The 27,946-nt window shown below is 39.7% G+C and overlaps 2 protein-coding genes and 1 non-coding gene across 5 annotated transcripts; 1 reads left to right on the plus strand and 2 right to left on the minus strand.

The window, feature by feature from the left end:
• Positions 1-882: 882 nt before the first annotated feature.
• Positions 883-21,149, plus strand: DIPK1A (divergent protein kinase domain 1A). Of its 3 annotated transcripts, none has more exons than XM_068406984.1 (6): positions 883-1,159; positions 2,470-2,565; positions 14,096-14,230; positions 14,518-14,625; positions 15,312-15,488; positions 16,837-21,149. In XM_068406984.1, exons 1-6 carry the CDS (start codon positions 1,106-1,108, stop codon positions 17,647-17,649), a joined length of 1,383 nt encoding a protein of 460 aa, XP_068263085.1. In that variant the 5' UTR covers positions 883-1,105; the 3' UTR covers positions 17,650-21,149. The 3 variants fall into 3 exon arrangements, with proteins under 3 accessions (XP_068263085.1, XP_068263086.1, XP_068263087.1); XM_068406986.1 differs by lacking the exon at positions 2,470-2,565 and adding an exon at positions 12,656-12,698 and having other exon boundaries at positions 1,105-1,159; XM_068406985.1 differs by lacking the exon at positions 2,470-2,565.
• Positions 20,325-27,946, minus strand: RPL5 (ribosomal protein L5). Its single transcript, XM_068406987.1, has 8 exons — positions 27,827-27,946; positions 26,842-26,911; positions 26,631-26,746; positions 24,988-25,122; positions 24,197-24,399; positions 23,072-23,249; positions 21,137-21,225; positions 20,325-20,488 (listed from the first exon to the last, which is right to left on the minus strand). The coding sequence occupies exons 1-8, from the start codon at positions 27,827-27,829 to the stop codon at positions 20,389-20,391; spliced, it is 894 nt and encodes a 297-aa protein (XP_068263088.1). The 5' UTR covers positions 27,830-27,946; the 3' UTR covers positions 20,325-20,388.
• Positions 23,429-23,523, minus strand: LOC137666892 (small nucleolar RNA SNORD21). The gene has a single exon (XR_011048709.1). It is a non-coding gene; the product is annotated as a small nucleolar RNA SNORD21 (small nucleolar RNA).

Below are 27,946 nucleotides of genomic sequence, written 5' to 3' on the forward strand. Positions count from 1 at the left end.
TGTAACTTATTCTTACAGTGGTATTTTTGTGACCTGTCTTTTCATCAAAGAAGCGTTCTTTGGTAAGCGTACTGAACACCAAAAGCCATAACATGCTACATTCATCTCCTCATTATTTTTATCCCCACACCATGGCATAATCTTTTTGTCCAAAGTCTCACAAAGAACATCTGAATGGGAGACTCCCAGCTTCTGACTTTGACTCTGCTTAACACATTGCATTAAAAGAAGTCACAAGGAAGTCATAAACACAAGAAGGCCAAACAAAACCAAAACTTTTGTAGGAAAGGACAATTTTACCTGAAGTTAATGGTGTTTCCACTAATTTCAATTGGGCTGGGACTTCTCACAGTGCATGAAGCGTTGAGAGATCCTCCGGTGAAGGAGCCATTGATAATTCTTTCCCCACAAGACTGATGTCCCTAATCTGTATTAATAAGGGCCCAGGCAAACACTCCTTCCTTATTTTGGAGGAAATACTCTTTTTTTTTTAGACTGTAACAGGCCCGCAGCTGTTTTTTAATACCGTGTCCAGTAAAGGACGGGAGCCTGTTCGCAATCAATGAGACACGTTATTTATTAACTGACTTCTTCATAATTGTCCCCAGACAGGGCTCGAGCACTTTCTGCCAGACATGAGCGCTGAGGAGAACTCGGGAGCGCCTCTCGGCTCGACGAGCGCCATTCCCGCCCCTCACGGCGCGGGAGCGGGAACACTGACACCCCCACGGCCTCGAGGCGGCTGAGGGGAGAGGGGGCGGGGCGAGGCCTCCTCGCCCCGCCCCCTCTCCCCTCAGCCCCGCCTCGTTCCCTCACAGCCGCCGCGATCCTCCCCTTTAAGCAGAGGGTGGCGGCGCGCGCGGGTTTCGGCGTCGGCGGAGGCGACGGCTGCCCGCCCTTTTCTCCCGCTGACAGCTGCTGCCGCTCGGCCGGTGCCTGAGGGACGGCCGCCGCCGCCGCGCTCGCTCCCTCTTCCCTCACCGCCGCCGTGCGTGTGCCGTGCCGTGCCGTGCCGAGCCGGCGGCGCGGCTGCAGCGGCAGGCGGGGAAGCGCTCCTCGCCGCTCCGCCTCCGATCGCCGCCCGCTGCGGGGATGTGTGATTGCCATGGCGAGGCGGCTCTTCCCGGGGGCCTGGCTCAGGAAACCCCACTACGCGCAGGTAGGCCGGCAGCGGGCCGTCCCCCGCGGCAGGCGTGTCGGGCCGGGCAGGCCGGTGCCAGCACGCTTCCCTCCCCGCTCCCCCTTCCCCCGCAAAGTTACCTCAGGAGCGGGCGCCCCCCGCAGGGCTCGCCGCTCCTCCCGGCCCGGCGCGGGTGCGGCCGTCGTTCCCTCCCGCCGGCGCCTGGCGGCGGACGGGGGTTCGGCCGCGCCGCGCTGCTGCTCGGCGGCTCGGCCGGCGGGAGGTCGCGGCGCCGGAGCTGAGGCGCTAGCCGCGGCCGGCGGGCCCCTTGGCGGCGGGGCTTGGGGCACGGGAGCAGGTGCCGGGCGGCCTCGGGGGCCGCGGGGGCTGTTGCCGTCCCTCCCGCCAGTCGGATCGGGGCTCTCTTGCCGCCTCCGGGGTGCAGCGAGCTCCACGGAGCGCGCTCCCCGAGCGGCCCGCGCTGCTCGCCGGCAGGACCTGTTACGCGGCATCCTGCCCGCCGGCTTCCTCGGTCCCCTTGGGCTCATAAGAGACTTGTGAGCTCACATGTGGGCTCTCCACATGTCCCTCCTTTACACCTGCCGCCGGGGCCGTGTAAATCAGAGGATGGACTAGAGCTTGCATGAGCAGACTCGATTTTCTCACGTGTCCTAAAAGAATTAGTGCCGGGTACATTTCTTTGCTGTCCAGTAGCGAGTTGCTCCATGCATTTGTGTATGCGTTCATAGACGCACTTTTGTATTTACATATACATGTACACGTTTGTATTACTTAAGCTATCTGTGTAAGGATGTTTTGGTTGAAAGTGCTGTGGCTGTCATGTAGCAGGAAGTTCTACTGTGAAATCTTAGTTATGACCTTGTGGTACGTTAAGAGTTATTCTTGGGGGTTCCTTTTTATCTGTTGCATTATATTTTAATTAAATTGTTACTAAAATGAGCATTTGTTGAGTTGGAGGGGATAAATACAGTATTTCCTTTTATATGCTACTTAGATGTTCATCATCTGTTTATTTCTTATTAAATGCTTTGTGATCATTAGATTAAAAATGTAAACTTCATCCTGATGCATTTTAAAGTGTCGAATGTTTTAATTCTTCCTCGTCTGGAACTTTTCCAGTCTTGTTCTCTTCTTGGAAGTACCCGAAATGGGATGTAACATTTAAGGAAAAGGGTACAGATACGGGTATAATCTTACTCTCTTTAGTATTTGTTTTATGATATGTATCTGCGTATCTGGGTCAGTGTCACTTGAATTTTAGACCAGAAAAGATTGCTCTCAATCTATTTACTGAAGTAGACACTTGTACACCATTTGGATTCCCATAGGAGAAAGCCTCTGATACGGATGATGAATTAATTTTTATTTGTATGCTACCTTTCAAATTAGGATTCTCCAAATCGTTTGCTTCCTTTGCCTCGATGGTAAGTCTCTTTGTGATCTTTATCTGGTGATGTCTGATAACATTTTTCTCCATTTTTCGTCTCAACATTTACTTTAAGGCCTTTCAAGCAAAATATGTTATTTTAAAATCCGCTGACAAAGAGGAGGACAGCAAGATCATTTATTAGAAAAGCTAGAGAAGTGAAATATTTGTTTTTATAGCAGATTAAAAAATAATTCTGACTGTACTTTCTTATACTGGAAGCTGCATTTGAATATTCTACAGCTTTGTTTTAGGAGATCTAATAGTGGCTTTGTGAATATTAACGTATTTTTCTGTGTTAGACAATGAATGTATGTTGATTTTTGATGCATCCATAGAATGGCAGCAAGCTATCAATATATTGGCTTTTCTTGTCACTGCATGTTACTGTTGATACATGACAAATGTAGTTGTGGTTTAACTATATTAATTGCTGGGTGCTTTATTGAGATTTGTCTCCAAGGAAGCCAATGCTCTCTAAGTAAATGCTAGACTCTAACTCACTGAGATGTAGCTATGAGCAAGATGGAAAGATTTCTGCAATATTGCTGTGCAGTATTTCAAGTAGCACACCTGAGAGGATGGTTGTACAATGGAAGGTATTGCTGAGTGACTTCCAAATTTTGTTGGCTGGTGTTCCAGACTTATTGCAAACTGTGTTGTGAAGTGAGTTGATAAAACATTGGGTTTTGTGAGACACAACTTAATACCTGCTCTAGCTTTCCAGCTGTAATAGGAACAGGATGCTATGAGTTGGTTTGCAAATGATACTCTACGGCAAATGTTCTATTGTTATTTTACATGTTCTTTAGCTTTTATGCAGAATGCTAGATCCATAGGTAATCAGTTGATGATCTTCCTGGCTAGGGATGTGCTGCCAAGTATCAGCTCATGTAAAAGGAGCAGGGTGAACTCTTAGATCTCTTATCTCAGCCCACAAGGTAGTGTTTAGGGACCCACAGAGACAATGTTAAAGTATCATCACAAAACAGTAACTCTGAAATACAAAATTTTCCCATTGCTTAGACTGCAAATCATGTAGCAGTAGTATAACAAATAAAACAAAAAAAACCCAACCCTTTAAACCTGACAAACTTAGATGCTACTAAATACAAGAAAAAAAATGTAATTGCATTTATAGGATTTTACAGTTGGGTGATTAACACTGTTGGGATTTGATTTATGTTTTACAAGGAGAGGTTAGTGTCCCAAATTTGGGAGACATTGTCCTGAAGTTCTTTCGGATAGCTGTAGTTAGCAATTGTATCATGAGGCTGAGGGCAAGCCAGCAGGATTGCGCATGGTAATAATTATGTAAAGAACACCTGCATGCTTGGAAGCTTTCTGGCCTCTGGAGATTCTGGGCCAAGTTTACAGACTCTAGAGTTGTCCCATGGAATTCAGTAATGTACAAGAGACTGTCTTTGAAGGGCAAAAGAATAAACAAGTTTTAAAGCCCTACATAATAGAAATTTCCTGTATCATCTATTTCCTCTAAGATTTTGGTACCTTTGTTTTGTTTTGTTTTGCTTAACCTTTTAAGGGGAAACATGCTGTTTTCCATCTTAGTCATTATTTTATTTCAGAAGATATCTCCAACTCTTGTTCACTCAGTTTGATTACTCGGGATAGAAATAATTGAAGACACTAGAATAATCTTAAGCGTGCACTATCTGCTCTTAAAAATGTGAATGTGTCCAGTACATGGCATCCAAGACAGCGTCGGCTAATATTCTCAGACATCATGTCAGCCTACCTGAAATGCATCCTATGATCCATAAACCAACCTGAACAGAGAACAAAATGGAATTTCTGACATGATCAGCCTACAATTTTTTTTATCTATTCTTTCCTATTGCTAATATGTAAAACAAACTGAGTGAGCAGCTCAGATTTGGAGAAATTTAGTGCACTATGTTTGTGTGGAATACTTTGCAGAATTAAGCTCTCTGTACTACTAAACAAACACTTTCATACTCTTTAACCATAAAAATGTTTTATATAAAAAGTACATTTACCAAAAAGCTGGCAAGTTATGTTACATTTTGCTCTGCTACTCTTCATATGCTTTGGAGTGTATCCAGGCTTGAGTTTTGCCAGAAGTGGTTTTCCAGTTGTGTTCCAGAGGATGAATGTCTGATTATTATTCAATGCACATGACTTAGCAGAATATACAAGTGAGGGAAGAAGTCGACTCTGTAATAATATCCTTTTAAGCATTACAAGTACTTTCCTTCATTCTTGCATTCCCTGGCTCATATTTAAAAGTCTTGATGGAAGAGCGGAACAGAAAAGAGAAATTGTGTTTCCTGGTTTTGAACACTTTTTTCCTGTTTTGATAATTTTGGAACTCTCAGTCCTTCTGTTGCCCTGAATATGTTCTTATTAAAAATGTTTCCTAGCAGTTTGTCATGACTCCAAAGGAACTCTGTCTATATGTATTGCTCCCTAATCTCTATCTGGGACTTCTTGCTCAGAAAGGCATTCAAACGATCTGCATAGCATATGTGCATTAAGTCGTTTGTATTCAGGGTGCAGTTCACATGTGACCTAACCAGGCTCAGTAAATCCATGGCCCTGCTGCATTAGTACAGCACATGCGCATCAGTTCTGACACTTCTGAGATGAAGTGGACCAAGTGTGTCTGCTCACAGACTGATTCTGGGGAGGAAGTGGAAATTTGGTAGGGGGAATGTATGGGAAGAAACCAAATATTGATAGGGCCTTTTGCTGAACGTGATGAGGAAGTCCTTATTAGAAAAGTAATTCCCTTTGAATCAAAGAGAGTGGAACCTTGTGGTCTCCGTAAGCAGATTTATGCTCTTGTCCATGCTCTGAACTGGCAGGATGTAAGTCTCTTGCAAGTCAAAAGCTACACGACTGCATTGGCACAGTGCTGAGCCCTAAATAAATCTAGCTTCTCCAGAACTTCCTGCCAAGTATATGATGTAGTCAGATGGCATTTAGGGAGGATTTTCTGTCCCAAACAAATTTTCTTTCTGCCTGAGAAAGAGGACAAATTTGGATAAACCCATATATACAGTATTCTCTCCTGTGCTATGAATATGGTCAATACTCTGCACTGGTCCCGAGGCCTGCAGACCACTGCTGGTCTCAGAGATTGTACTAAATTGTATGCATTTAATACAAAATTGCATTGAATAGCACTTTGGTTTAAAGTTTAATATTACAAAGGTGCATGGAAGGGGTTGGCAAGAAACTTTGAGGAATGAAGAGGGTTTGTTGTCCCAGAAGCTTTGGTTCCCAAGCAGTTTTTACACATGACAGATTTATTTCTATTGATCTTTTTTTTTTTACCAGTAGTTTTGTGTGCTAGAGTATTTATGTTCTACAATATTAGGGTTATTAGAAATAGTTTAAAGAAAAAAAACACAACTGCCCTGTCTCTAAAGGAAATCACTCTATTTTATCTTTAAAATAGATGAAAGATAATCTTTAGCACTTACTTGCTATAATTCCTGATTCATAGGAGCTTCCTCTTATGTATGTGTGGGGAAATACTGAAGAAAGTTAATTTATTAGAATTTTCAGTAATTCTATTAACAGAAGACATTTTATAGAGAAGAGTCTTGTGACAGGCTTTAGGAAGACCATTGTCATAATTGTCTGTAAAAATGAGGATGTGAAAATAATTTTTAGAACACCCTGTGGGTGTTCTGCAATATTTCATTAAAGACTGGGTAATTAAATAGTTATGAAAGGTTCATGTCTAAAAACAAAAATCAATTTGAAAAAAGCAAATTTTTTTTTTATCTTTCCTGTTCAAACTCTGCCCCAAGCATCCTGTTCTCTGCAGACTTATTTTCCAGACTAAATGCAGCTGTGGAATAATAATTCTTCATATATTTTCATTTAGTATCTGTAAGTGACAGTTGTGTCCTTCTTGTGGTTGCTTGCTCATAATAATCTGCAACCCTTTTTTTTTTTTTTTAAGTTTTATGAGCTCCTGTCTCACACAGATGTTGCTTGAATCACTGAAAACTGCCTGCCATTATGTTTGGTATCTTTTTGTGTTTGTGGGTAGAATTCCACATAATAAAAGAAGTTCTCATGTTACTTTGTATCTCTGAAAGTGTGTGATGGAGTTAGAGATCCAGATTTGGCTTCTGTGAGCTAGAAAGCCCTGGAAGACATGCTGGTATGTTGAAGTAAACATACCCAGAAACTCTGTACTGATGTAATTTTTGTCATCGATTGTTTTTATGCGTGGTGTTGAGTATCAAAATATGGAATGTATTGTGATAGTTTCTGGCAAATCATATTTCTCTTTGGAGAAATAAAACTAAAAATTGCATTTAAGAGAAAGCACTTAAAGTTGTCAGAAGGCTTGGTGCTTATCAGAAGAAAGGATGTGTCTTGCTATAGCTTCTGCCTTGATTTGATTCTTTGTTTTGGGGCGATATCCATTTTATGCCAAAAAAAATTATTTCCCCTTATGTTCCTTGTCTCCCAACTCTGATAACAGAATGTAAAGGAAATACTTGAAATGCTCTGTAGAATGCAATATGGGGTAAACTGGGACTTGGACCATATGAATAGATCCCCTATACCCTGCCCCAAAGAAGCTGAGTAAATCTGACATTGAACCTTTATCAGCATGATTGTACATATTGACATTCATGCATGTGTTTGGCACAGAATTTTATTGTTGTTGAGATGCAAGTTAGGTTCTTTTATATTGCAAGAATAGATCTTCTGGATGCAGTTTGTTTATAGATAGCAGTCTTGAAGAGGAAGATAGTAGGAAACGCTATAATTGAATACACTTTGTGTTAACTTGATTACCCCCACCCAAGGTTTGCATAGTTGGTCCTGGCCTTGTGTAGCAGCCTGCCCGTTTGTGGCTAAAAGGAGAAAGCCATGAACTTAAATGTTTAAAGGAATTAAATTATGATGCTTGGATTGGAAACATTTTATTAGCTTATTTTTAACTAGTGCTTTTATTTACTTTCTGAAAGAAATAGGACCTAGACTTATCTGAAGAATGGGACTCTTAGGAAAAGTGTTTCCTTCAAGAATGTGCAGAGGGTATGTCAAGATATGAGGTGTCTTCTGGTAGGATTCAAAAAAGTTAACTTGAAGAAACGTAATTAAACTTCATAAATGAAAGACACTTGAAAATTAAAGTACATGAGATGATAGAGAAAGCACCCAGCTTTGCTACTGAATTCTTAAATTATGATGATTGTACTATAGTGCTGTTTACTTAAAAAACAAACAAACAAACCAATGAAAAAACAACAAAACCCCCCCCACATTTCTGGAAAAAGCTTTTATATATAGGAATGTCATCTGTCAGCTTTTCCAGCTGCTGTAGGCCAAGTGCTGGATGGAGAGCAGGAGACTACCAATCATTCTTGATCTGCATAGTGTATATATCTCAGCAGCTCTAGGCTGAGTAAAGAGCATGGGAGGTTGGGTAGGAAGGAAGAGGACACACCTGAAAGACCAAACAAGATCCCTTTTTTTTTTTTTTTTTTTTTTTTTTTTTCTGGCAGCAAATTTATGTAGAACATCATAAGCTATTTAAAAACTATATTAAAAAAAAAAAATCCTTTTCAGTTTGGATGCTCAAGAGTCTCGTTGCTGGAGTTCTGTGTGTGTGTGATGATTGTGTTTCGGATTTATTTATTTTATGAAATACATGACAAAACTTTGTCTGAGATTAGGTTCACAACACTACACTGGTGGTATATTTTTAGATGGAAAATAAAATTTCTTAAGTTAGCTCTGTGACAGTGTGCATGCAAGAAGTTAAGGAAGTTAACGCAGCTGTTCTCATTTCAGCCTGGCACATCGTAGTTGTACTTAGTAAGGGGACTAACAGCTGAGATCTGTGGGGTGTTGCTGGGGTAGTCCAAGATGCTCCTCTGACCCCATGCTCTATTAGTTTACTATACGTACAGCTAAAGTGGCAGAGGGAGCATGCACCCATACCTTAGCTACTCCAGCTCATTATTTGTTTGACTACTGGAAACTTCCAGTGAAAATGTTTTTTCATGAAGAGGACGATTCTCAGAGTATGAGGCCCAAGTGTGTTTGCTTCTACAGACTCTGCTATATGGTGATAACCTTCGACAGAGGATTTGGGCAAGGGAGTAGAAGTGGGAATAATGCGGAGCTGTTTGCTCAGTTGACTAGAAGTCAATCCTGACAAAAAGATGAGTACAAAAAACTAATGAATATGCCTTCATTGCATAGTTGTCAGTAATTGAATATGATCTGATTTTATCAAAATACCATGCTTTAATTACAAATAGCATTTGTACCTCTCTTCAGATGCTGCTGTATCTCATTGTGCTTGCAAAGGCGAAGAAGGTCATTCTTTCTGTTTGATGCTGTATCTAGTTACAGAAATGTTAGGCCAAAGTAAAAATAGATTAATGACTCACCTAGTTAGATAATTTCAGGAACTGTACTACAGAGCACTCATTGGAATTATTACTATGTTGAAACCAGCAAAAAAAAACCCTCTAGGTTATGAAACCATGAGTTTTTAGGTGGTATAAGAACAAATAAAAATAAATAAATTAATACAGAAGACATTGAACCCACATGACTATACTATAGTAGCTCTTATTTGTAAGTGCTAAAACTATTATGTATCATCTGTCCTTCAACCAGCAGAAAGTATGAAAGTAGCAAAGAAAAAGCACATTGTGTTCTCTAGATGGACTGAGAAAAATCTGTTTGTATTCTCACAACTGATCCAGATGAGATGGTCCCTCAATCCTGTACCTTAAATGGTTTTGATCTACTGATTTGGTTCACCTCAGTTTAAAACTGTGTTTCAAGAGACCTCTGCTGGAGGGCTGCCTCGGGGCTGGTAACCTGGGCATCCTGGGACAGATCTGCTGGGTAAGAATAGATCTCTTTGGGTTTGTTTTGGTTTGTTTTGTGTAGTATGGGTCTAAGAACTAAATTATGCAAAGAATTCATCAGCCCTGCTTACAGCTTTCCTTTCGTTCTGGAAGTGAGAACAGGGAGAGAGACACTCTCCTAGTGCTTTGCCATACCGCCACTGCTGGCTTCCCAGAGCTGTGAAAGAAGTTGTGCTGGAGAAACTGAAGAAGTGGATGAAGCACTGAGTAGTGCTGGAAACTTACTTGAGAATGGAAGACAGACAGTAGAGGAAGACTGGAACTGAGGCCAGTGTTGCAGAATCAGATGGAAATAGACTGGAAATATAACTGGAAGAATAGCAGATAATGTGTGGTTCAAGAGGGGGACACTAAGACTGGCTAAGGAAACAGCTTGAGATGGGTACTGGAAAGAAAAAACTAGTAAGTGAAAATTGTAAATTACTAAATACAAAAAATGGTCCAGAAGAAAGAATAGATGAGGCTGAGTCCACCTGAGCTTGAACTAAGATTTCAGTTCTCTTCTGTAGGGGCTGGTGGTGGGGGAAGTATTTCTGAACCGCTGGTAAAGTATCAGTTCTCACTTATTGCTGATTCACATGTAGGATGACTTCTGCTTTTCAACAGTCTGTTCAAGTAGTGTAGCTTGCAGTAAAGTTTGTGATTCTTCATGTTGTAAGCCTGTAGGTGTGGTGGTTTGTCCTTTTTTTTTTTTTTTTTTTCCAAGCTAGGAAATGGCACTAAAAAGGTCTTGCAATTCCGTCATTTTAGTAGTGTTCTTTCAATGGGAAAGGCTTGTGTATGGTATTTTGTTTTTTGATGCTCCCCAGCCCCTTAATGTCAGTTTTGTTTTCTTGGCCGTTCTGTCCTCCCTACCCCCAGCTTCCTCATACATTTTCTAAGCTGTTTCTAAATGTGCTGTAAATCACACAGCATTATTGATAGTCTCCTTTTGTACTCCATCCAGTTTGTATCCATATTGTGGACACTATGCTTTAGAGGAAATTACATGTTACTCCAACTACGGTCTTTGTGGTTCTGAAGAAAATAGCAGAAATTATTCCTGTCTTACAACACTCCCAATAAAATATCATAAAAGAAAAACTGGCTGAAGAAACTATCTGGTCCAAGATTTATCATCAGAATAAAAACAGTTAGTTGTATCTGTCTCTTTTAACTAGGTAGTTTTAAGATCAAGTCAGGTGACTGTGTGTGAAGGAGTGAAGAAATAGGGTTGCACAGCTGAGGCACATGGCAGGACCGCAGCTGCGTGGATTGGAATCACCTTTGGGTGTTCTGGAACTGACCTTTCTTGGATTATTTCTTCCAAGAGAAAAGGGTGTAATGCATGCTGGTTGGTTGTCATATTTTTATAAGTACTCATAAATTATTGTAGTCTTTCTAGTTAAAAAAAAAAAAAAGCTGACTTATTTACATCTGCTGCAGTTCTGTGTTTTCCCTCTGTTTTAAAGCTAGGTAATATTGTTCATCCTGTTGCCATCTTCTAGAACTCACTTCCTCCCACCCCTCCCAAGTCTCCCTCCATAAGCTTTCCAAGCTTTCAGCTCATGGCTGAGAGTTCACTCTGAAGCAGTAGCAGGTTTTACATTTTATTTTTCTCAGCTTAACTCCTGATTTTTCACAACAAAACATTTGATTAGTTTCGTAAAAGCTAAAAAACAGTTTGAAATTTTAAATCAGTTGAGGACCTAGCTGTCCTAGAAACAGAAATCCTCTGCTTAAACATAGATCAGATACAAATTTATTTAACTGTTTAACACTGGCCCCTTGCTAACCTCAGCCCTGATTTGGAGGGACCAAGGGTATGAGGCATTTCAAGCTCCTGGTTACAGAAAGTTTACTTCTCCTGTGTTTGTCTGTCAGAGGCTTCTAGCAGCAAAACAATGATGCATATGATGAGCTTTCAGTCACCAGCAGTTAAGAAGGTTTTTTTATTTTAAAGAAAATATGATCTGAATCAACAACTTGTGATGAAATATTTGATTATTTGGTTTCTAAATTTGTGTTCATAATTCCTTGATGGGAGTTGTTTGTTTTTTTTTTTTTACCCATTTTCTTCAAAGCATCTTTATTGGTGGACCATTGGTGTAGTCTAGCATGACAATCCTATGTTCCTGTACAGCTCTCTCCTACCTTTCCTTCTATAGTTATGTATAAATAAGAGGGTACTCAAGCACTTCATTTATTAAAGTGGCCCAAATCTTTGAAAATAATTTTTCCTTTTAGTAAGTGTGGGTTTGGGTCTTAACCTATGTTTATATTAAAGATGTGTAATTTCATTAAACTGTTAGACATCTACACTACCCCAATCAGCCTTTCAAAATTCTGATAGTACTTATTAGGCAGCATAAACAATACCTTTACATTATTTAATGATAAACCTTAGTATTTAGTCTTATTCATGGATGTTTAGAGAAGACCAAGAATTCTATAAACATGGTTTACTGTGGGTGGGTACAATGATTTCATTTTTAAGTGACATTTTGGTACATGAATATGCTGTGTATATTACAGAAAGGAATATTCATTTTGCTGTCTTTAACAATCTAAACCACTTTGTGTGCACCTTCCGCTTGCTTCACAATTACCCATTTATTTTTTTAAATCGTTACGCTATAAAATGGAATATGATAGGATATAAAACTAATGGCTTAGCCATATGCATCATCTTTCCTAGTAATTTTTCTGTATTGTTTCTTGCATTCCTGCTTCTCTTCGAGACTTGATTTTCCTTACAGATCTATATAGGGTCAAGATACACTTCCTCTTTAGTGTTTGGATACAGTGAGTGCCTGTGTGAAAGTATACCCTAAATCATGAGATGAGTTACAGTGGAAAAGTCAGAACCACAGGACTCCTATACCTGGGGATTATACTTCTTTTATTAAGGTCTGAAAAAGTCAGTTCTTGTGATAGGTGCTAAACCAAGCTACCGTTCAACTGATTAGAACTGCTTCTTTGATCTTACTTCCCTTAAAAATAAATAAATTACGTATTTAGAAAGGGAAATGCATCTTTGAAGATCTTCCTATATTTGTGGAAGATTGTTTTCTTTAGTAATATTATTTTTTTCTAAAATATAAAATACTTAAGCTGAAGCCAGGTATTCAATTTACTGTGATTTAAGAAAAGTACTACCAAATTGTAGTAATTTGGAATTATTTCAGTGCTTTTTCTCCCATGCAGGTGGAGCCATCTGAAATTAGTATGTGTGAGATGGGTTAACTTGGTATGTATGTATGTGATGGCAAAACTGCTGATCATTACTACCTTTCTTGGAACCTTTTCCAAACATACGGAATGGTTTCTCTATGAGGAACGGCTAAGTTAGGACCTGTCAATCTGGAAGAGAGATGTGGCAGGGAGGCATGTGATGGAGGCTCACAAAATCATGACAGATGTGGAGAGGGTGGACGGGAGTTTATAACTCATTTCTTCCAATACATGAACTAGGGGATCTCAAACAAAGCTAATATGAACCAGATATAAGCAAAATGAAGTCCAGTCCCTGACCCTGGTACAGTGGATAGTAGACCTGTGGAATTAATTGCTAAAGGCTGTTGTGGATGCTAAAAGCTTGTGTGTCTTTTAAGGAGTCTGGGTAAGTTCATGAAAGATAAATGGTTTGAGATTTACTAAACACAGAAAATCACATCTGTCTTAGCAAGTTCTTCTAGAGGAAAATGAGAGCACATTTGGCATGTATCTTATATGTTCTTACTCTTTGGTGGCATCTATTTATAGCTATTGCTGAAGATCAGGATACTAGTAGGAGTGGATCTCATGCTGACCCAATACAGCTGCTCTCATGCACTTTCATTATATCCTGTTGCTAAAGCTGATCCTGACTTTCTAATTCTTTTCTAATCCTGATGTATGAAAATCAAACTGTTCGCACACCAGACTCAGGGGAAAAAAAAAAAAAAAGGTCAAAACCTGCCTCCTCCCTTAGAAGGCGCTTAGCTCTCCCTCAATTCTTAATTTATAAATACTTTTTTCCTCTGTCCCTATTGAAAAATGTAAATGTGAGGCCACAGAAACAACAGGAAAGTCTTGCATACGTTTATGGGAAAGACCACTGAAGGTGAGGCTAGTACAGAGGAATTTTACTTGCATAACTAAATGGTATCATTTCAAGGAAGGAGTGGGAGACTTGGGCACATGGAACCTGTCCCTGATACCCACACTGCTCATGATATATATTGCATATTTATACATTAACACAGATTATTTTTTGACCAGATTCCTGGTCTGTTGGATTTGGTTTACGAGTAGTGGAACATGGTAAAGTAACTGGTCTTAGAGAAAAATGCAAGTAGGTTGAGCTCTGACAGTTTATGATTTTGATCAAATTGGTTCTTGCAGCCTAGCTTGCCCTATGAGGGTCTGTCACATTTTATTTTATTTATTTATATCTTAATTTTCCTTCCACCTACATAAGTCAAACTGACCTCCCCTGTCAGTCTTGCTCACTGAAGGAAGTGAATGTTCCATGTCATGCAGTCTGCTTATTTTACCAAGTGGAAGTCAAATTTTTAAAGGTGAAATAGTAGATCATGTTTGTTTCTATCATTCTGACTACTGCTGAACGAATTACAAAGAATATTTTCTCTTTGTGTCCTCTAGGTACGTTTCTCATATGTGCGGATGAAGTATCTCTTTATCTCTTGGTTAGTAGTATTTATTGGCAGCTGGGTTATATATGTTCAGTACTCCACCTACACAGAACTATGCAGAGGACATGACTGTAGGAAAATAATAGTAAGTATATTTAGCACAGCTTTCTTAAGTGTTTGTCCTGATTAATTCCACAGACAATTCAATCAGTGCCGCATGTAAATTAATGAAATTCTGATATTCCATCATGTTGAAGTACGATTACATCTCCAATTACAGATAAAACCAGTTATGTTTCTTGACATTGTTCTGGTATAGGGTTATTAAAATTGTTTTCTTAGATTTTTCTTTCAAGAGTCAGGTGTTGGGAGAGATACAGTTGTTGCCTCCTTTCTTGGGCAATTTGTTATATATTTTTCTCTCTGTTTCAGTGCGATAAATACAAGACTGGAGTTATTGATGGGTCAGCATGTAGCAGTCTTTGTGCTAAAGAAACATTGTATTTTGGAAAATGTTTGTCAACAAAGCCCAAAAACCAGGTAAGGCTTTACTCATCCAAACTAGTTTTATTATTTTCCACTGAAATGTCATTCTCTAGAACACCAAGTAGACCTTAGTGCCAGCAAGCTGTGTCTATTTGATACAGATTATTTCAAACTCTGGTTGTTGTGACATGCAGAGCATCTTTAGATATATAATGTACCTATATAGAGAGAATATATAGGTATACTATATATTATTAGTAATATATATAATATGTACCTATATATAATACACTTGTATATAATACATCATTTCTATATGTAGAGGGGTATATTATTTTCCAATACATATATTTTATAAACATCTGTATAATGTACCAGATCCTTCCATGTTTTGACAGAATACCTATACTTTTGTACAGCATACTACTCTGCCATCCTGCTTCCCAAATAGAAGCAGCAGCCTTTTAACAACCTATGCAAAGATGGTAGTAATGCCAATATACTGTTTATCGAGCTGTCTTCGTATTTTGACAGTGCAGTGTCTCCTAAGTACCGGCAGTAGTGTATTGTACTTGAAGTTGCCATTGCTTGAACGTGCTCCGTGCATTGTCTGTACGCAGGACTCTGTTTTCTAATCTGTGTTGCTACTTGACACTTGAAGCAGTGGTTGGAGTACAGGTGGTCTTTAGGTAATGGACTTCTACAGTGTTTTTTACCTTTTCCCTTCTTTTCCTGCATAGATGTATTTAGGAATCTGGGGAAATCTGCAAGGTGTTATAAAATGCCAGATGGAAGAAGATGCTCAACTTGATTTTGGTACTGACCCGGAACCAAGGAAGGAAATAGTCCTATTTGATAAACCAACAAGAGGAACCACTGTTGAGAAATTCAAAGAAATGGTATATGGAGTTTTTAAAGTACGTGTATGCTTATTTATTCTATTTTGTCAGAAAGGCTTGTTTTCCTGCAGCTGGAGAGAATGCCCTGTTGTATGAGCCTTCAAGTGCATGTTAGAAAAATAATCAGCACAAAAATAGTTTTTTCCAGAGGTGCTTATCTCGAAGTTTGAAGTAACTAATTATCAGGTTTTATTCCTTACTTTTTAACAGATAGAAGCTGGTATGCATCTTGCCTGTCTACAGCTTTCACTTATATTTGTATAGGAAATACATTAAAAATATAGATTGTTTTGCTGCTTTTGGGGTTATTGTAACCGGGTACAAAGACTGAAGCACAATTTGAAACCTGTTCATGCTTGGGAAGAGTTACCATGTTACCGGAGCAGCAGGAGTATCTCTAACCAGAATGACCAGCCATTCTCCCAGTTCTTTCTATGTTATATTAATGTGATACTTATTTCTCTTGCTTTAATGCTTCCACAGAATTTTCATAATAGAGAGTCATCACTTTGATGCTGCGCCAATACTGATTTGGAGTTTTCTTTCTTAAAATTATCTTGCTATTTTCATAGCTCCTATCTCTCCAGTGACAGGAATAATGCTATTCTAGCTAAGTGAGCATATGTGTACACATGCACACACATATAATTTATGTAAAGCTGATGACAGTTGTCATGCATTACAGTAGCTTTGTCCCTAAGAATGGGTGAGAAGGAGGTGTTTTAGAGCAGTTTTTAGGAAAATTTGGGGAAAAAGTTTATCTGACTTTCTGTGTGCACTGGTGGTAGTTGAAATGCAGCACTTCTGAGTCTAGCAATGGCTTCTTTCTCTGTATTGAAACAATGCAAGTGGTTATATCAAACAACAAAATTAAGTATTTCAGTATGCTTATCGTATGGGATTTGCACCCAGTGTGTCTTGGTACTTTTTATAGTTGGCCAAAATGTAGTTGATATTGTAATTTCTCTACACCTGTAAGGTTTAATCAGCTGAAAACTAAACCTGATCTAAACATTTGAATTCTACATACTTTTTCTGAGAGAATATTTAACAAGCTACTCGATATGATTTTTCTGAAGACTGATCTGACCAAGAACAATGTTTGAATTTTAACGTTTGCATTTTGAAACGTAAAGAACACTAGTACTTTCAGAAGATCATGTTCTTGGTGCCTTTGAAAACAACAAAAAGGAAGCTCTTCAGGCATCTGGTAGCAAGTCCTGTAATGTCTATAACCAATGAAAACTAGAACATAACATACCCTACCATACTATCCATAGGAGGAGAGTAACAGGAGGTAGAATGACAGGTGGATTGGTGGCAGTTAATGAAATCATACTTAATCTTTTTTCTTTGTTGCTTTTAGGCAAAATTGGGTGAACAAGGAAATCTTTCAGAACTGGTTAATCTCATCCTATCTGTTGCTGATGGAAACAAAGATGGTAGAGTTTCTTTGCCAGAGGCGAAATCTGCATGGGCACTTCTGCAGCTAGAGGAGTTTCTGTTAATGGTGATCTTGCAGGATAAAGAACATACTCCCAAGTTGATGGGTTTTTGTGGGGATCTCTATGTGACTGAAAGAGTTGAATATACCTCTCTCTATGGAATCAGCCTTCCCTGGATTATAGAACTTTTCATTCCCTCTGGCTTTAGAAGAAGCATGGACCAATGGTTTACTCCATCATGGCCAAGAAAGGCAAAAATAGCTATAGGGCTTTTAGAATTTGTGGAAGACATTTTCCATGGACCCTATGGAAACTTTCTTATGTGTGATACAAGTGCCAAAAACTTGGGATATAATGATAAATATGATTTGAAAATGATGGACATGAGAAAAATTGTGCCAGAAACAAATTTGAAGGAAATAATTAAAGATCGTCAGTGTGAATCAGATTTGGACTGTATTTATGGTACAGACTGTAGAACTCTATGTGACCAAAGCAAAATGAGATGTACCACAGAAGTAATTCAGCCAAACTTAGCAAAAGCCTGTCAGCTACTTAAAGACTATCTGCTTCGTGGTGCTCCTTCCGATATCCATGAAGAACTAGAAAAACAACTGTACTTGTGTATTGCCCTTAAAGTCACAGCAAATCAGATGGAAATGGAGCATTCTTTAATACTCAATAACTTAAAAACTTTACTGTGGAAGAAAATTTCCCATACAAATGATTCTTAGCTTCTCTACCAGCAGAAGATAATATTGATGCCTGCCACTAGAGGTGGCCTACCACATTTGATAAAAACGATCTGCAGCATTTTTTAAAGATGTTTCTTTACTCAGATCTCATGAATGGCTCTTTAACTCTTGCCCTTCAGTCAGTACCTTATGACAGGGCTTCTCAAATAATGAACATGCCACTGAATGATTGGTCAGAGGCCAGAAGCACTTATAGTGTTCCAGTGCTGTGTTATGGAAACAAAAACCCTGCATGCTTGACTGTTCTGTGCACTTTGTCAGATCTTGAACAGGATGAAAGTATTCACTGTGCCACCACATCAACTGATGGAACATCTTAAGAATTCTGTGAAAATCATTGCTTACTTGTGAAACACCTGCAAAAGATTTTTATCCTAAGTAGTTTTATGAAGAACCACCACTACTGCAAATAATGTGTCTGAGTCCAAGCTGCTGTTGTGAATAAACTGAACTGTGAGACTGAAGTTTACTAATACCTTGGCATGGCAGAATTTGCACATTAATAATTTTTAAACTATGGAAAACTAGAATTTTATTCTAGAACTGACAGGTTGTAATATGAGACTTAAATCAGATTCTGTTTACACCTTGTTACCTCATGCTTACATCTTGAATGTTTAAGTAGCTCAGTGCTTTTTAATTAAATCCTGATAAGATGAACCATGTTGGGAGCCAAGAATTTTAGAATATGTCATTTCTTAAAATCATGTATACAGTCTAGCAGCGATGTCAACATTCATTTCAAAAACTGTAGATTATTATTGTACGTCAGTTGAACCATTTAACACAAATTAAGGTGTAGCAAATATTGAAAAGGAAGGTGTTTGTGGACCAAGCCATTTTATAAGAACTGAAGTTAATTAATTTTTAAAAATACTGATAGCAGAAATGTCCTATCAGTTAAAAAGGAAGCTTGCATAGTGTATGAATCTGCTGTATGACATGTGAAATGAGTAATAGTTGCAGATGAAGTCTTGACTCTTTACTGTTCCTCCAAATTTAGCTACTTAAATCGTCTTGAACTATTGCAGGATGTAAGCCAGAGCTAGACCTGAACTGTAGGACAGAAGCTGGATTGTTCAGGATCATGGAATATTGCTTAAATGGAAGCCTATGAGATAGTAACAGCTAGGAACGAGGTGGAATGTAAGTGACCTGTAGTGCGTCAGTTTTCTAGTAGCATTTATGAGTTGTTAAGTCTCGAGTAAATAAAAAACATCTGATCCTGGCACTCCCCATGGCATGACCACTGTACCACATTTAATCTGCATCCCTGCTGTTTCTCAGATTTACATGTATGTTCACAATTATGCAGAATTGGATGACCATAAAACGCCTTAATACTGTGGTCAATACTTATCTGTTAATGTTTAATTTATAAATGCTTAAGGTGTGAAGTAGTTCAATCCTTAATGATTTTAATGGCAGTCATCCATATACGTCTAAATCCTGTCCCCTTAATTCGTTTTCAGTATAGGTAAGAAGGACAAGATTTATTTAAATATTTGAAAGGTGGTTAATTGCTTTAGGTATCCTGTATTAAATGCATTCCTTGAATGACTAAACCGAAGTACAGGACCAACATGAAGTCATTTTGCCATACCATCTGTAATAGTATGCAGCTTGGGTTAAGAGTGTAGTGTTTTGTAAACATCAGCTTTTTAGTTTAACAATTACTATGCTAATGCTAATTATTGTCTCTAACTTGATAATGTCCTCCAACTACGAGCTAATTAGTTGTAGCAAGCAATGCACTCAAATGTAAAGTGGTCATGTTCTTGGTGGAAAAATCTGACTGTAATTGCTACTAGGTTTTGGGGCAGAAAAGATCATCGAATCCAAAATGATGCTGGGTATTTTAAACAAATGGAAAACATGTTTAATTGTGCAGTTTGCTGTACAGAATGTTCATTTTTATTGCTGTTGCATCAACTTGGAGCTTTTATTGGAAAAAAACCGCACACTTTTGTTTACAATAAATCACAGGCCTCCTTTTCTCTTTCAATAGCAGTACTTACCTTCTATAAGATCTTAAAGCAAAACATTCCTCTATGTAGCCTACTTGACTCCTGTTCTAACTGTGCAAGCAACTAAAGTCTAATGGGAAACAAATAAGAAGTGCCTGTGAAACAGAGGTGTAGGAGAAAATAAGGGATAGGGGCAAGTCAAGGCCTCTGTAACTGAGCATGTATATGCAACTTAAAAGTTAATTCTCTTGTGTGATCACTAAATAATCTGAAGTATTTAGCTTAAGAAAGTACTTGTTTCAGTAGCAGCCAGAGCTTGGAGCTGAGTGTGTGGAAATGGTTCTTCAGTTACTGGAGGAAGCTAAAATACTTCAATTAGACATGTATTCCTGTATCAGCTACAGTTAACTCACAGTAGGGAAAGTGTTGCCATTTGTATTCCTAAAAATTTAAAATCTTATTGTAATTAGAAGCAGCAAGTTCTTAGATCTAGGCTTTTGATACTAGTCATGCCAAAAATTAATCGAATTGATTTTGAGGTCTGTCACCTCTCTTCTCCTCTGTGAAGGAGTTCAATTCATACAGTACTTCGAAGGGGGAAAAAAAAACTTAAGGCGATAGAATATCCAGATCATAAAAAATATTCTGCATCTTTATAAGATGTATTAATAAGCCAGTCTCACACAGTTGCTTACTCAATAAATTTATTGCCACTTTTTCCAAAGCTTCATAGAAAATTGTGGAAGTTGTCTTAACTATCAGCTGCACGCTCCTGGGCCCTAAGAAAGCTAGCCTTCTTCTGAGCAACACGATCTTTCCTCTGGGCGAGGGACATCTTCGGACAGTTCCATCTGCAATGTAAGCACAATGTATGATATATCCAAGGCAGAAATAAGCAAAAAGGTCGTTAAGAAAGCTGCAGTGCACCAGAACTGTGATTAAGAGTGCTACGCTAAAACATAATCCCACATCTGTAACACGCTGTATTTCCTTGTAACTATTTAAGGCTGTAGTTAGGGCACCACAAAAAGGCATGGTTAGATTGCAGCAGTGTCATTCCTCAAGGGGTAAGCTCAGTACTCTTTAGAGTATAGACAGTATCAAGCCCAATTCAATAGCTGTGCCTTTATTTCTTTTCTCCCAGACCCCTGAAAAATCAAAATAGGTTAGTACTGACAGATTAATGAGCCTGTCCTCTCCTGAAGAGAAGCAGCTTTCACACTGAAAATACTAAGACCTGAAGATACAGACGTAAGAGTTACAGCTGTTCAGGCCACAAGCATGCTCTACTTTTTACTTTTTTTTATACAGTTGAGGGCTCTTAAATTTTAGATTCCTACTGCTAATGTTAACTCCTAACAAATTTTTACAGAAATGCTTGTATCTTAATCTGATCTAACACACATGTGAGTTTTGACACAACTGCAATGTGAATCACAGTACTTGTTTTAACCTAAACAGAGAAGTCACATTCATATTAAAGAGTACGAGAGTTTTACCTCTTTTTCTTGACTTCTCTCTTGGGTTTCTTTTCATGGACAGGATTATCCCGTATAGCAGCATGGGCTTTTTTATACATTTCTTCCATCTTAAAAAAAAAAAAAAAAATTGTTAAATTCTCTGTAGTGGTTGAGATGTAGGATTGTATCAAAAATCCAAGACACCCTTACCCGAGCATGCACTAGAAACAGGTTTCATCACAATACAGCTTGTAATTTTGTGTGGTTGCCTTTAAAACACTTTCTTCATACAGAAGATCACTGCCACAGCATACTGAAATTCCTACTATCACTGTAATACATAGCCAAACCCACAACTTAGACACTAAAGGGAGAAAGTAATTTTATCCTTATTTTACAGTTAGGGAACCAAGGCTATAGAGTAACTACAGACTACTTACAAGTCTCATAAATACAGGCTAGCATCTTGCAGTTGAAATACTACTTCTGCTGAAGTCTACTTTCAGTGCCATAGCTTCCCTACATTTAAATTAAAAGACAGCCTATAAAGTTATTCTACTTCTGCCTAGAATAAAATACTTCATGTTTACTTATTAAACCAAAATTACTCCACACAAACTCTGTCACCAGACATGTAATCTTACCATTTTTCAGACCCTGCTCTATTACACGTTACGAAGCTGTTTAGTAAGAGGGAAAGAGTAGAAGTAGTTATGAAAGCAGCCACAGATTAACAAGTCTTGCAAGAACCATGACAGTCCCTGCATCATCCGCAAGGATGCAGTAACAGAAATAAATTAGCAGAGGCTACACCCAAACAGCAATTTCTGACAGCTCATATAGCAGGTCATTGTACTTGAGTGACTATTCTTCTAACACATAAGACAGGAAAATGGAAGTGATCTGTCCAGTTACATATATCAGTAGCAGAAGGTACCAGAAGATCCCCATCATCTGCTGCTCTGTCCCAAAGACAACTATGGCTCCATAATGGCACCCATTTTAAGAATACCTTTGCTGGTAGTTAATTAAGAACCACTAGACCCCAGCTGTGAAAAATTTTCCAGATGTACAAAGAATAACTGGACCCACTTCATTGCAATACAAGCTATAAATATTGTTTGTTTAGTAAAATAGATGAAGCTGTCCCTTACAATACAACGTTACTTACTTTTTAGTAAAGACTAAGTTACAAAAATTAGCAATTAGTTAAGTTTACAAAAAAAACAAAACCCTATAGAAATAAAGGGATAAAGAATGAAGTTAAGTTTTCCATAGCCTAGAAAGGGGACATGAGAACATTTGTTTCAAGCTTCAGGAGCACTAACTGGGGAAACCAAGCAAGAACATTACAAGCAGCAAGACAAGCCATCTGACAGGAGTGTAACACTTGAAAGAAGCACCTTGGTAACCTTACAGATCTTCTAGTGTTCTGTACAAAATACTCTAAAATTTCCAAGTAGTACTAAAATAAGACATATTATGCTCTCTGTAGTTTCATGAGATGCTAGCTTCTACAACAGAGCTAGCTTGGGCTACTCTGTATTCACCTGTGACCCAGAACAACCTATTGGGTCACACAAATCATAAAACAGATTTGACCTACAGCACATCCTCACAGTTGCAACCACCACAGCTGCAGGATTAGGAATGAGTGAGTAGCGTGTATAGAAACTTCGAGTTAATTTCCCTATCAGGAAAAAAAAAGTAGTCTAGCTTAGAATGCAGTCCTGTAAGCTTAGATTTATAGGTAGAATGTTAAGCTTCACAGCAGGAAAAGAGATCTCACTTTCAAAAGATCTACAATATACTACAGAGGCCTTAAGGACGGAATTTTTTTTTTTTTTGCATGGATAACATACAACATGAATCACATTATTTTACAGATCAAGCTTATTTGCATTACTAGAGAAGGCCCTAAGTAAGACATCAGCATCTCTATTAATGCACAGGAGCCAGCCAGATAAATCTTACCCCATCAGGTGTTACGTTGTTCTTTATGTATTGGGAGAACTGTTTTTTGTAAGCATCTTCATCCTCCTCCATCAAGTAACGCATATAATCTGCAACATTTTGGCCCATGATATGCTTGCGGTGAACCTCTGCATTGAATTCTTTGCTTTCCGAGTCATAACCAGGGAAACGTTTGGTACTGTGAAACAGCAGTTAGTCAGATTAAGCCATACTGCCAAATCCTCTAATTCAGAGGCTAGGTTCCACAAAGAGATGGCTGATACATCAGATTCTCCTACAGATAACTGAGGGATAGGACCCCCTAATTAAAAATGGAGATACAGAAAATGAATAAATAGAAGTTTTAAGTTCATCTCAGCTGCCATCAGTCCCGTCTTGAAACAGTGCAGTACATCATGAACACCCTGTGGACCAACTACAGTGTTCAGTCATTGGGAGTATCATCATGTAGCAGCCAAGTCAGAAAAACTGGACAATTAGACAAGAATGAATAGAGGGGAAAGGGTAGGAAAATACACAACAGATCTCAGGTTTTTTTCCCCACTGCTGCTAGCAGAAAGAAGCGGTCAACTGTAGTATCAGTGTTAGGTAACACTACCAAAAATCTTGATTCAGTCATTCATAGTCTATGCCAGGAATTGTCAAAACTTCCACGTGGAAATTTCAAGTGCAGGTGGACTGCTCAGACCTACTATTGTATTGACAGCTGTAGCAAATGTCAATAGTTTTGTACCTGGTATGCACAGCTCTTCATAGTAAAATTAATACATACACACAGTTTGCTAAAGACTTAACAGAATACTAAAGGATATTTACTTAAGTGCATTCAATCAATGATTTTAAGTAAAGGCAACAAGATGGCTCTTTAATTGCTAAAAAAATTAATAGCATCTCTTCATAGGTGCAAGATTCCCCACAGCACTATCAGAATTGCACTTCTGGATTAAAAAACAACCAATGAACCAACCAAAAAAACCCTCACCCAAGAACCTATGCTACATAATCATTACCATGTCATAACACAATTATTTCAACATAAAGTGACAGTATAAGTAGACTATGACATGCAGAAGCATCTCAGGTTAATTCTAAAGGAATTCTTCCCAACAGACCAGATTAGATTACCTATGAGGGATTGACAGACCACCATCCACTGCACCCTTCAGAGCACCAAAGACTTTGTTTCCAGTGGTAGTTCTGGCAAGACCCGCATCCAGGTAGCATGTGAAAGCACCAGGCTTTCCATCCACGCTTTCCACGTTGTATTCATCACCAGTCACTTCAACTTGGCCTTCATAGATCTTATCAAGACCAAATTTATTCAGAAGCTGTGGGGAAGAAAAAAAAAAAACCACTTCTGAAATTCTTTCCATTTATTGACAAAATGAAAATCACCACCACCTTACAACACGAATTTGCAGTAGAATCTTCATGTTTTTAACAAATTTCTTTACAAAAATTATGCACTGCATACTAATAACAAAGCTTTTAACAACCATCATGGTAAGCATGTCTGTTAAGTTTAACCTTTTGTTCCAACAGGTACACCAGTGAACTTAAGACTTACTCATGAGCTCATATGGAAAATGGATGGATGCTGTTTACATGTTTTCAAACTCTTCAAGGTACATTTCTTACATTTTTATCCTGACTCCCTCCCTCCACCAAACTTAAGTGCCGAGACTTAAAAGTGGGCTGCTGGAGTTGAAACTGCATGCTGTCACGCTTCTCACTGTGATTTGACAGTCACAAGAGGCCATCAAATCTATATGGTAAAGAGCAAAAATTAATCTTTAGAGAAGCCCACAGAGTCAGGTATCTATACTAACACGCCCCTTAAGAAAGCAGGCTTTCCCTTTTGTAAGAAAACCAGAAAAACAGAGCAGCAACTTCCAGACAACCTGATAGATACTTACCCTGCGTGCCAAGAGCAGACCCGTACAGTACGCTGCTGCGTAATTGGTCAGGCCAACCTTCACGCCGTACTTTGGCAGCTCATGGGCATAAGCAGCACAGACAATCATGTCGCCTTCGATTCTGGCATAGGCAATCTGACAACAAAACAACTGTTACTGTTCTCACAGTTATTCTGGGCTCGATTTATTGTTTCTTTGACATCTCTTTAAGCCAATAGGAATTCTGTATACAAACGTCCAGCAACCTGCTGAGCTTTGCATGCAAGCTCAGTGGGTTGTGTTTTTCATTTCTTTTAAAGGCATAATTAACTCCTCAAGTACAGACGCAAAGAATTCAAATTTGTATTAGGCCAGAGAAAATGTATGTCAGCAACAACTTTTGTTTACCTCTCCACATACATCAAGAGGCCAGGAAACTGCCTACAAAAGCAAACTTTCAAAGAATCATTATAGGTGTGGATGGATGCTGTCCCACTTCTGCATGTAGTTCTCATGTAACACAGTATAAAACGCTCCTCAGAAAAATGCAAAAGCATCTGATGCAGAGTTTGTGATAACATTGTTACTAACCTCATGGAATGATTTTATTAATGGGTCTGAGATTTTCATAATCTCAGGGGTCTCCTGTGAGACAAGCAGTACTACCAGATAATGTTTCTACTGTTCGTTTCACATCCAGAACCTTCTCCTTTTGACTCCCACACCTCCTTTCTACATCCAAAAATTGTCCCCTTTTTGCAGGATTCCTACACACTGGAAAGGCACTATCACAGTCGGATGTAAGCACTTGCCACCACTGATTTTTGTTTTGAGTTTCAAAGATAAAATAACCTTGTCAAGGTCATATAGTTTCATCCGAACTGACTGTAAAAACAGCACTCTCTGCTGTTCTCAACAGATAATTATTCTATGAAGAAAGACAAGACAGTTAAACTTCTCTAGCTACTTCTTTTTGAGCTTAACAACATGTATTTATGATAGAACAAATATATCTAAGTTTTTAACTTCAAAATTAGTCAAAACATTGAGAAAATGAAACAAGAAAGTGAACCACAGTGAGGAAGTGCATTGTGATGCAACACACAACTGCACACTTAATAAGCATGAAAAAGCACCTACTATTCTTATTTCCCAGTCTCCTTTAATCTCACAGGAAAGCCATCATAAGGCCTACCTGCTTCATATGATCCACATAACAGCACAGAAAAAACACTCTCAGAAGAGAAGGCACCTTTAGGTACAGTCCAATAATCAATGCAGGCTGACAGGTCACATAGTCAACTTTGTTGTCTTCAGTCAAGCAAAAAGGCCCTCTTTTCAGAGCACTTTAAATACCGCAGAAAAAAAACAGATAAATCTTCCCTCTCCCTAAAATCTACTTATCTCAGCATTGTTAAAACAGTACAATCTTACATTATGAATAACCTTGCTGAAGAACATCGTAAAACTTATTTTGTATCATAAATACGGTTTATTACTGAAGTTGTGTCAACCTTAAAGATTGTTCTCCTCTAAGAAACTATTTTACAATATAAAAACTGCTCAGATCAAGCCTAAGAATCCCCAGCTGCTTCAGCCATCCCCCTCTGTTTATTTCACTCTGGGAAGGCTGGTAAGTAGGCAGCAAGTGCCACAGACCATACCTGGCAAATGATGTCTCTGTTGGTAACACGCACAATCATCCTATATTTAGGGGTGTTGTACTTGTTTTTATCTTGAATTACCAAACGTTTGCGGGCATAGTAATCGGTTTTTCCCTCTGAAAAACAATAAGTTATAGTGTGGAAAACATGAAAAAAGTAGGAATATTCATCAATGACATTTAATTATATGTTACAGGGAACTTAACAATACCTCTCCTTCTCCTGAATTTCACTTGGTATCTCTTGAAGTACGCCTTATTCTTGACAACTTTCACAAACCCCTTGAATAAGAAGTATAACTAGATGTTATTAACATATAACCATGTAAGCCAAGACCATTCTAACTAAATTAAACCTGCTATGAATAACACCCCAGTGAAATCAGGAATAAAATATGTTTACTTATCCATTTAGACTAAAAAAGCATCATAAAAATAAAATAAACCCCACCCAAACTCCAGAATTCCTATCCTTCCCACAGCAACTAATGCACGCTTCTCCCCATAACTTCATAGTTTCCAAAGAAAACCAGCAATGGTATTTGCTAAGGGAACGTCTGTCTGCACGGACCGAAGCAGTACCCGTGGTCATTCCCAGTCACTGCCCCGCAGCCAGTTATTTCTCTGGCGAGTTCTGCCACGGAGCCGGCTTCTCCTGCCGCCCCCCGCCATGCAGCAAAGACCACGAGCTTTGCTGACATCGCTCCCCAACCCCTGCCAGCGTTTCAGACACGCAGTCCCGCGGCAGGTAGGCGGGCGGTCCGTCAGACACCCGCACCCCCCGGCCCCCCAGCCAGGCGCCAGCTGCCGCGGGGCAGGGGGGGCTCTGTCACACCCGGCCCCGCCGCCCACCTCCCGCCCCCTCCCACGCCGTCCCGCCGCCACGCGCCTGCGGCCCGGGCCCGACCCAGCCTGTTGCCGCACCGGGCCGGTAGGCCGCGGCCCAGGGCGGCAGCGCGGACGGTAGCGGGGCCGGGCCGGGCCAGACCGTGCCGGGCCCCACCAAGGGGCCCCAAGCCACCCTACAGCACGGCCTCGGCACTGATGGCAGCCATTGCCACGCTGGAGCCGCCGGAGCCGACCGCGGCCCTGGGCCAATCGAGCTCCATCCGGGCGGGCAGAGCCGCGCGGCGGGCGCAGAGCGGCGGGCAGAGCCCCCCCCACCGCCGCACGGGTCCCGCGGGGGCCGGTACTGACCATCGTGCCAGGTACTGTCCGGTCTAGGCCTAGGCCGGGGCCCGCTCCGCACAACGACTGCGCTCCGCAGCAGGGGGGAAAAGGCCGCGCCCACTGCGCAGCCGCAGCTCCTAGGCCGGC

Source organism: Nyctibius grandis, chromosome 8 (assembly GCF_013368605.1).
Source record: "Nyctibius grandis isolate bNycGra1 chromosome 8, bNycGra1.pri, whole genome shotgun sequence".
Lineage (NCBI taxonomy): Eukaryota > Metazoa > Chordata > Aves > Nyctibiiformes > Nyctibiidae > Nyctibius > Nyctibius grandis.

Coding starts and splice junctions, on each gene's coding strand:
- DIPK1A (XM_068406984.1), top strand. CDS start 1,106: ATGGCGAGGCGGCTCTTCCCGGGGGCCTGGCTCAGGAAACCCCACTAC. Junction 2,566..14,095: donor TTGCTTCCTTTGCCTCGATG/GTAAGTCTCTTT, acceptor TGTGTCCTCTAG/GTACGTTTCTCATATGTGCG. Junction 15,489..16,836: donor TGGTATATGGAGTTTTTAAA/GTACGTGTATGC, acceptor TGTTGCTTTTAG/GCAAAATTGGGTGAACAAGG.
- RPL5 (XM_068406987.1), bottom strand. Junction 26,747..26,841: donor GAAATTCAGGAGAAGGAGAG/GTATTGTTAAGT, acceptor ATTGTTTTTCAG/AGGGAAAAACCGATTACTAT. Junction 20,489..21,136: donor AGAGAAGTCAAGAAAAAGAG/GTAAAACTCTCG, acceptor CTTACATTGCAG/ATGGAACTGTCCGAAGATGT.